Source organism: Orycteropus afer, unplaced genomic scaffold (genome assembly GCF_000298275.1).
Source record: "Orycteropus afer afer isolate SDZICR_OR568_19922 unplaced genomic scaffold, OryAfe1.0 scaffold00003, whole genome shotgun sequence".
NCBI classification, from domain to species: Eukaryota; Metazoa; Chordata; class Mammalia; order Tubulidentata; family Orycteropodidae; genus Orycteropus; species Orycteropus afer.
The window spans coordinates 11188569-11198726 of NW_006921590.1; the positions used below are offsets into that span (position 1 = coordinate 11188569).

Below are 10158 nucleotides of genomic sequence, written 5' to 3' on the forward strand. Positions count from 1 at the left end.
CTTTCTCCCACTAAGTGTCTTGTATTTTCAAACTGCTGACCTTTTAGTTAGCAGTGCAATGCTTTAGCCACAGCATCATCAGACCAAACCAAAACCAAACCCACTGCCATAGATTCAATTCTGACTCATAGCGACCTGCTTTGGGTTTCTGATGTGGTAAATCTTTATGGAAGTAGACTGCCCAGTTTTCCTTCTGCGGAGTGTCTGGTGGGTTTGAACCACCAACCTTCTGATTAGCAGTCAAATGTTTTAGGCACTACGCCACCAGAGCTCCTTAGCTTCATCAGAGTTCCTAGTTTTAAGCAAAGGATTGACACGTCCTGATGGATATTATAAAATGATCACCCAGGATAGGGAAATACAAAGCAGGAAGGAGGGAGGGATAAGGGCAGAAGCAAGGAGACCAAATAGGAGACGTCTACAATAATCTGGGGGAAGGGAGTGGTTGATAGTAATTTCACCCTAAGTGTTACTGGAGTCAGGTGAAGAGAATTGGTTATATTCTGGAATTATTTTGAAAATGGAGCCAGCGGTATTAGGTCTGGCTAGGCTTCGTGGTGTAAAAGGAGTCAAGGATGCCTGCTAGGCGTTTAGCTTTAGCAACTGGGAAAACACAGCTGCCACTTATTGATGTGGAGGAGCTAGTTTGGCTGAAATGGGGCACAGCTGTGTAATCAATTTTTGGTTTTGGACCCGTTAGGTTTGAGATGATTATTAGATGTTCAAGTGAAGGTGTCAAGTAGGTAATTCAATAGTTATGAAAGCATTTGATACATACTGAATTTTATCTGAACGTATAAACTCAGTTTAAAAATAAGCTGATTTACAGTAATCCATGCTGTTTCCTCTCTATGGATTCAGAATAAATGAGTGGGCAGTCAGGGGTTTACACGTGTAAATTACCACTCTTTCTGACAATCGTGGAAGAAACAATTCAACTTTCTTCTTTGAGCAGCAACAATAAAAACAAGTACGTAATACTAGTTAGCATAAAGTTGTAGAACTTGCTGTGAAGCTTCAGTTACAGATCTCTCCGATTTCCAATGTGGAATATCACTGCCCCTAATATCTAAGTAGCTACTTCATTCAAGACTCCCCTTGATATGTCAAATTAAGGTTAAAATCTAATGAGGAAAATAAAATGAAGATTTTGAAAACCTGAGGACCCAAACGGTCCATTCCACTGTCTGAAGGCAGTTAAGATACACTGACATTTCATTAGGGAGCAGTTTATAGTTAGATTTCATTTTAAAAAAATTATATATATTTATAAATGGGGCCACTGCCATTGAGTCCATTCAGATTCACAGCCATCATAGAGGACAGAGTAGAACTGGCCCGTAAGGTTTCCAAGGCTGTAAATCCTAACAGAAGCATACTGCCACGTGTTTCTCTAGCAGAGTAGCTGATGGGTTTCAATCATTGTCCTTTTGGTTAGCATCCAAATGCATAACCATTGCACCATCAGGGCTCACTCTCTTGCTCACGCACTCTCTCCTTCTGGCTCTGAATTGATCTCTAAATTAAGATTTACTTTAAAATAGATAAAATTTGTAATAAAAGAACTACATTAACAAGCTTTTAAAAATTAACAACAATAATACGAAAAAGCTTTCTTCCCCCTTTCATAGATATTTCTGTTAAATATGTAGCTTTTTTTTTTGTTTTTAAAAAGAAACAAACAAACAAAAAAAACACCTTGGGCTCAAATTTTATCATTCCTTTTTGGAAAATCGCTGATTTTAACACAAATACTGGGAACAGCCTAAATGTCTAACCACAGGACACTGTTTAGACTTTGGTATATTTATACAATGGAACACTACGTAGTTTTTATTATTGTAATGCAGCTATATGCTTACTAGAATTATATGTAGTGTTAGATGAAAACAAGAGTCTCTCAGTAGTACTAATGGTTAATATATTTGGCTGCTAACCAAAAAAATTAAGTTCAAGCCTATCTAGAGGTGCCTCGGAAGAAAAGTCTGGCAATCTACTTCCAAAAAATCAGCCATTGAAAACCCCATGGAGCACAGCTCTACTCTGACATACATGGGGTTGCCATGAGTTGGAAGTGACTCAACAGAAACTCGTACTAATAGGTTAAAACATAATGTTAAGTTAAAAATGTAATTATAAAACCATGAAGAGTATAGTCAGATTTTCCTAAAAGGTCAATTAATACATATGTGTATATGTTTGTATGCACACATATTTATTGTATATACATACCTATACAGGGAAAAAAAAAATCTCAGAAGAGATATCCCAAGAATGATATTAATTCGCTTCTGTGATAGATAATACAGAATCAAAATTTTGTTTCATTGCAATTGCTTTTTATTCTGTAACAAGCATGTAGACTTTGTAAAATTAAAAACACTTACATGTTTAATATCACATTTTTTAAATAAAAAAGGGACAAGTTTTGAGCCCAGGAGTAATGATCCATCATATAAATGTTTTGTTAGCTGCCGTTGAGTTGGCCTGACTCTTGGTGACCCCTTGTGTTGTCACAGAGTAGGACTTCTCCATGGGGTAATCTTGGCTGTAATCTTTAAGGAAATAGTTCATGTGCCCTTTCTTCTGTGGAGCTGCTGCGTTAAGTTCGAACTGCCAACCTTCAGGTTAGTAGTTGACTGTAAACCACATGTATCACCAACCAAAAAACAAATGCACCCCCATCAAGTCAATTCCAACTCATAGCGACCCTATAGTGTTTTCAAGGCTGTAAATCTGCGGAAGCAGACTGCCTTATCTTTCTCCCAAAGATCAGCCAGTAAGTTTAAACCACCGACCTTTTGAGCTGAATGCTTTAAACCACTGTGCCACCACAGCTCCTTACATGTACCACCAGGCTCCCGTAATCTTGCACAAGATATAAAGCAATTTCTACTTTAAGTATGTGAATTATAACTTTAAAATAAAGACCTACCCTGGAAAAAAACACAGTATTAAAAAACTTTGTGACATACTGGCAGTTTATTATACTTTTCTTTTTTGGCCACAGTGTATTATTCTTAGATAATGCTCCAAGAAACATGTATTTTTCCCAGAGAAATAATATTATCACTGATAGTTAAGGACTTGGCATCAGATACATCAGATACAACTAACAATATCATAACAATGTAAAATCTTTTTAATATTTTGAAATAGGAAAATTATGCTATAGATTTAACAAGAGAGAGATGAGAATGTTGTTAGGTGCCACCAAGTCAGTTCTGACCACAGCAATCCCATACACAACAGAACAAACTGCCCAGTCCTGCATCATCCTCAAAAATCACTGCTATGCTTGAGCTCACTGTTGCAGTCACTGTGTCAATTCATCTCACTGAGAATCCTTTTTCTTTTTTGCTGACCCTCCACTTTACCAAGCGTGCTGTCCTTCTGTAGGGACTGATCCTTTATGATAACATGTTTAAAGTATGTGCAATGAAATCTCATCATCTTTGCTTCTAGGCTTTATTTCTTCCAAGACAGATTTGTTCATTCTTTAGGCAGTCCATTTAGTATTCTTCACCAACACCATAATTCAAAGACATCAATTCTTCTTTGGTCCTCCTTAGTCATGGTCCAGCTTTCATATGCATGTGAGACCACTGAAAACGCCACAGTTTGGGTGAGGCACACCTTAGTCCTCAAGGTGACATCTCTGCTTTTTAACTCTTTAAAGAGCTTTTTTGCAGCAGATTTGCCCAATACATCATTTCATTTCATTTCTTGACTGCTGCTTCCATGGATGTTGACTGTGGATCCAGATAAAATGAAATCCTTGACAATTTTAATATTTTCTCCGTTCATCACTACACGTTGCGTATTGGTCCAGTTGTGAGGATTTTTGTTTTTATCTTTGCCTTTTATCAGTAAGAGGCATAAGCACATTGATTAAACAAGAGATTAAATATTTTAAAATTGTATGAAAAAAAGCATTTGAAAAGTACAACTAGTACTCAATCTATTTAAAACTAGTATACTTGACTGCTAACCAAAAGGCTGGCAGTTCAAACCCACCAGCCACTCCTCAGAAGAAAGATGGGGCAATCTACTTCTGTAGTGATACTGCCTCGCAAACTCAAGGAGGGGTCGCTATGAGTCGGTCTGACTCCATGGCACGCAACAACAACATACTAAGTTTGCTGTGTGCTGTCAAATTGATTTTGACTCACAGCCTCCCTATAGGATAGAGCAGAATTGCCCCACAGTTTCAAGATGATAATCTTTACAAAAAGAGCCCTGATGGCACGGTAGTGCCCATCTGCTAACTGTAAGGTCAGTGTTTCAAACCCACCAGCTGCTTTGTGGAAGAAAGATATGGCAGTCTGCTTCTTTAAAGATTATAGCCTTGTCGATGCTACCTGGCAGTTCTACCTGTCTGACAGGATTGCGAAGAGTAGGATTTGACTGGAGGGCAATCGGTAATCTTCCCGGAAGCAGATTGCCACATCTTTCTCTCGCAGAGTGGCTGATGGGTTTGATCCACTGATTTTTCAGTTAGCATCCTAGCGCTTAACCACTGGGCCACCAGAACACCTTAATACTGAGTTTAATAAACATTAAATACTTAATTAAAAATAGTTTTGCTTGCCCTATTAGAATTTAGTTGAATTCTAGAAGAAATGACTGGAATAGCTCATCTTTGATTTTGAAAAATTAAGTACTGATGTGTGAGTGGTCAAACTGATAAAGTTCTATTCCCAAAAAGCTCCTGTGCCAAGAAGCAGCATTCCAAATCACTGCACTGATCTAAAAACGCTATTACAGCACTATGGTGCCTAAAAAGTCTTCTAAGGGTACCAAGTACACAAGTTTGAAAAAGTCATCTCTTGATTCCAATTATGTTATACACTAATTTTGTAGTATATATATTGACACAACCAATAGATAATACCCAAATAGATTTATTTTTGAGTCTCTGTTTTCACTACCCCACCACTTGTCTGTCAGTTTGTCGTATTGTGGTGGCTTGTGTGTTACTGTGAGGTTGGAGGCTATGCCACTGGTATTTCAAACACCAGCAGGGTCACCCATGGTGGACAGGATTCAGTGGAGCTTCCAGACTAAGACAGACCAGGAAGAAAGAAGGGGCCATCCACTTCTCAAAGAACTGGCCACTGAAAACCTTTTACCACCAATTCTCCTTTGATATCTACTGCTTTTCTGGCTTGTTCTTCAGAGTACTGGGAAAATTAGTAGACAAGATTGTGAAAAAAGAGCAAAGGATGAAGGCAGCAGAGTAAAAGAAAAAAAAATCAAGATTTGAGGATAATCCCAAATATATACCACTTGGAGTAACAGGAGTCTAGAAAAGCACAGGCATTAGGCTTCTAAACTATCAGTAATAAAAATCTTTTCGACTGTTCTAGTTAACAGCCTTCAGAAGAATAACCACCACCATTTTCCCCCTAGAATAATATACTGATCTATAAAATTGATTTCTAAAAGTGATAAAACCCACTGTCACTGAGTCTATTCTGACTCGCAGTGATGCTATAGGGCAGAGTAGAACTGCCCCATAGGGTTTCCAAGACTGCAAATCTATATAGACATAGAAGACTGCCTCATCCTTCTCCCATGGAGCAGCTGGTGGGTTTGAAGCACCGACCTTTTCGGTTAGCAGCCGAATGATTTAATGCTACCAGAACTCCTAAACAGATAAATTACTCACTGCCATTGAGTCAATTACTACTCATCGTGACCCCCATTGGGTTTCCAAGGCTGTAAATCTTTACGGAAGCAGACTGCCTTATCTTTCTTCCATAGAGTGGCTCATGGGTCTGAACCACTGACATTTTGGTTAGCAGCCAAATGCCTTAACCTCTATACCACCAGAGCTCCTGAACAGATAAATTAGGAAGTAATAATTTGCTTTGAAAAAAATGTCATATAAGCTAGTATTAAATGTTCATTTAAAATGTAATTCTAGTTACCAAGGGAGCGCTGATGGCATAGTGCCTAAGGCACCTGACTGCTAACCAGAAGGCTGGCAATTCAAACCCACCAGCCACTCCTCAGAAGGAAGACTGGGCAATCTACTTCCATAGCGGTACTGCCTTGGAAACCCAAGGAGGGGTCGCTGTGAGGTGGATCTGACTCGATGGCAGTGAGTTTGGTTTTGGTTTAGTTACCAAAGTTGTCTTGTCAAATTCACTCAATGCAGGGACTGATTTTTTTCTAGTAATATTCTTTACAAGCAGTCAATACAAACACTCACAGTGAAGGAAAGCACAGTGCCTCAGAAGTGAAGCTACCCAAAAGCAGAAGTGTCTAATTGTGGATCAGATCCTCCTCACACAGAACTGAAATCTAGTTCCCTGTAACTGATATCCTCCTGTTTCTATTTCTGTTCCATCCAGCCATCCAGAATAAAGTCTAACCCCCACCCATATCAGACTCTGAAACATCTGAGGACAGATATCACATTCCTCCCATGTCCTCTTTTTACTGGTAAACATCTCCAGGGCAGCTGTGTCTAATTCAGAGGAAAGTACATGGCCCCTGGACTCAGAGTTGAATAGATTCCTATCTGTATATTCTTGGAAAACCTCTCTAAGCCTCATCTAAGTCTCCTCATCCGTGAGACAGCACAGTGATGCCCTGTGCTTGACCCAATGCACAATACTCAAGAAATGCTAAAGACTCTCTCCCTTGGCTCATTCCTGTCTGTCCTTAAAATGTGGAGTTTGTAAGTGAATGAGGCACCCCAGATACAGTGTGATTGGTTCAGAGTTCTGGAGACCGTACTCCTAAAAATGTACCCACAATGCATTAGTTAATCTGTTTTAGTGATGGACTATTAATAAATACTTCTTTAATGAACTTTCTCTGTATGTTATTAAGTCTCTGCGAATCACGCTTCCTACAGTGATGTGTACGCACTTCTTGCGGGGAGCTGAACTCTGGAGGCATTAAAACCCAAAGCTCCATAGCTGGTGCCATAAACCTTGCCTCGTGAGTCTTCTGCCTTTAGTCTGGTTCCTACAGCGCCGGCTCCAGGCTGTGTCTGGTTCCCCTCTGGGCTCTAGGGTTGGCCTGGCCTCACTCCCCCATTTCCACCCTCATCCCATGCTGTCTGTCTTAAGTTACCTTAACACATATGTCATAGAAATATGTGGAGAGCAGATGAAAAAAAGTGTAAATAAAGAGCTGGGGTGGGAGTAAACTTGTAAGTTTTTATTACTCTGTTTCCCTGTTACAAACAAACAGCCCTGGGAAGTTGTCAATGTTAATAAAAGAGACATGCATTTCTAGATATGTATATTTAAGAATATGTATATGTATGTACATATACAATAATACTTATTGCTAAAAATGGATGAATACTTCATACTGACCTTAGGGGGTTTAAACGGATAGTCTGGTGAAAAGGTAATGTCAAGAAAGAACACCCCTCCTTCATAGACAGATCCTGGGGGTCCCAATATAGTTGACCTCCATTCATAAATGTTGTCTCCTTTGGGTCCAGCACTAAAATAAGACATACAAATGAAATGTGCTTAGAAATTACATAGAGCCTGGAATTTTAAAAATCTACTTAATGGTAACGATAAATAGAGCAATTACATAAGAACACAACAAAGTTAATAAATTAATTCTATGTAACAATTCAAATGTCAGTATTACCAGTATTGTAGAAATTAACTATGTTGGCACTACTTAATAAAATAAAACTAAGAAAAGTTTCCTTATGTCATTGACATCTCTAAGCCTATGGAACAAAAGATCCAAGGACCATAGCCAGCCCAGAGGTAGGAACACAAATGTTTAATGAAGCATAAAATTATTTATAAAGTCTTGAAAGGGTTACACAATCACAGTCAAGGAGACAAAATTTCAAAGCCACTGGAAAACAACTAGTCTAATCTGGTGCTAACAAACAGGAACACAAATGAAGTCCATGGAGATCAGTTAATATTTATCATCCCTACCACTCGGTTCCAGTATCATATCCCATCTGATCTTCCTTCCTCTTTCCTCATTCCAAGGGCACCCAGCCAACCCTCATACATTATGATCATTGTGATTCGTGGATAAAATGTGTCACTTTGCTTTATAACTCTGTTTCATAACTATTTCTTTCTTCTGTCCCTCATTAGAAGTTCCCTGAGGAATAGATTTTACCCTGTTCTTAGTGTCTAGTAAAGGTGCTCTGGTGGCACAGTGGTCAAAGCATTCACCTGCCAAAAGGTCAGAGGTTTGAACCTACCAGCCATTCAGTGGGAGGAAGATAAAGCAGAATGCTTCTATAAAGATTTATAGCCTTGGAAACCCTATAAGGCAGTTCTACTCTGTCCTATAGGGTAACTGTGAGTTGGAATTGACTCAGTGCAGTGGGTTTTAGTATCTAGTAAGTAAATGTTTGTCGAATGATGATGGATTAAGAGCAAAGCAAGTGAAGCTTTGGCAACTAAATCTCAGAGATACTCACCGAGGAAAATAATGTACACGCAAACCAACTGAACTGTAAACTAAAGGGCAAAACAAGAGTACAATTTAGCCCTCTAGTGTACGTTTTACTACACTAAGATGTTACCTGTATCTAATGACGAGAAATTCTCCTCACACCAATAAAAGGTGTTTGTGAAAGATTTTGTCAACAATGATTTTACTTCTTCCTCCTCTTATTCTGAAATCAATTTATATCTACTAACAAATCATTGTTGAATAGATGTGAAAAAGCATGCATCATGAAAAGCTGGAATTATTACAGTAGTGAAAAGATAGTTTAAATAGAAAACTTATTAATATAATTCACTTCACTAACAAATTAAAGGAGAAAAAATTATAACCTCAATAGATGCCCAAAATAAAAACATCCAATAGGCATCATTAGCCACTCATGATAAAAACTCTTAATAAAAGAGGGATGGAAGGAAATTTCTTTAACCTGATTTACAGTGTCTACCAAAAATCTCACAGCAATTATTATATAAAATGGTAAATACTGAAAACACTCCCGTTAAACGGAGGAACAAGAAAAGGATGCTTGCTCTCTCCACTTCTAATTACTATTATACTATAGATCATATTCATCAAAGTATGCGTAACACAAGGCAAACAGAAATAAATGTATATGGATTGAAATGGAAGACATAAAACTGCTAGCATTTGCAGAATTTATGTATATAGAACCTACCACCCAAATATATATAGAATTCATTCAACTAATAAAAGAGTTTAGGCAAAGTGATTATAAATAAGATGAATATAAAAAAAAAAAATCAATTGCATTTCAATATCCCGAGAAAATGTATTTTAAAACACTAGTTATAATTAAAAATATAAGGAAACTATGAATAAATAACACATCAGATACGTAAGATCTTTGTGGAGAAAATTATAAAACTTTTTTGAAATACACACAAGAGAGTTAAATAAATGGAAAGAGATTCTTATGGACAACCAAACCAAACCAAATTCACTGCCATCGAGTCTATTCTGATAGTAACCCCAATTGGGTTTCCAAAGCTGTAAATCTTTATAGAAGCAGATTGCCCAATCTTTTCCATGGATCAGCTGGTGGATTAGCACTGCCAACCTTCTGGTAAGCAGCCAAATGCCTTAACCACTACCACCACCAGAACTCCTACTTATGGAAAAGTAGAGCCAACATCCTGCAGATGTCAATTTCCTTCAAATTAACCCAATGCAATTCCAATCAAAATTCCAAGTTTTTGTTTTTAACTGAAATTTGACAAACTGAGTCTAAAATTTATATGGAAGATCAAAGAAACTCCTCCAACTTTCCCACACACATATGGAAATCTAATATATGTCAGAACTGATGGGGCTGAGGAAACTTGTTTTTGTATTTGGAAAACAGATAGTGGATTTCTATCTCAATAAATATACAAATCTTAGCTGAAGATAGCTTAAAAGCAAAAGCAAAAAATTTCAGAGTTGTCTAAAGAATGTTAAGGCAAGCCACAAACTGAGAGAAGGTATTTGCATCATGAATGTAACTGACAAAGGATTAGTATCCAGAACATAGAAATTCCTATGAATCAAAAAAAGACTAGCACCCAGGTGTATAGTAGAGCTGACAAGGGGCAAGGTTGTGGTCACTGCTTGGTCACAGCCAGCTAGCTACTCAGAGGGACTGAGTAGTTGAACCAGCGGGCTTGGGACCATAGACGCAGGAGACATCAAGCTCAA

The 10158-nt window shown here is 38.0% G+C and overlaps 1 protein-coding gene across 1 annotated transcript in view; it reads right to left on the minus strand.

Annotated features, from left to right (window-relative positions):
- Nucleotides 1–10158, minus strand: part of LOC103193326 (ubiquitin-conjugating enzyme E2 E2) — a 489664-nt gene that overhangs the window by 122759 nt on the left and 356747 nt on the right. The window contains exon 3 of the mRNA XM_007936516.2: nucleotides 7338–7470. Coding sequence (XP_007934707.1) covers nucleotides 7338–7470 — 133 coding nt within the window. The remainder of the gene's footprint in view (nucleotides 1–7337; nucleotides 7471–10158) is intronic.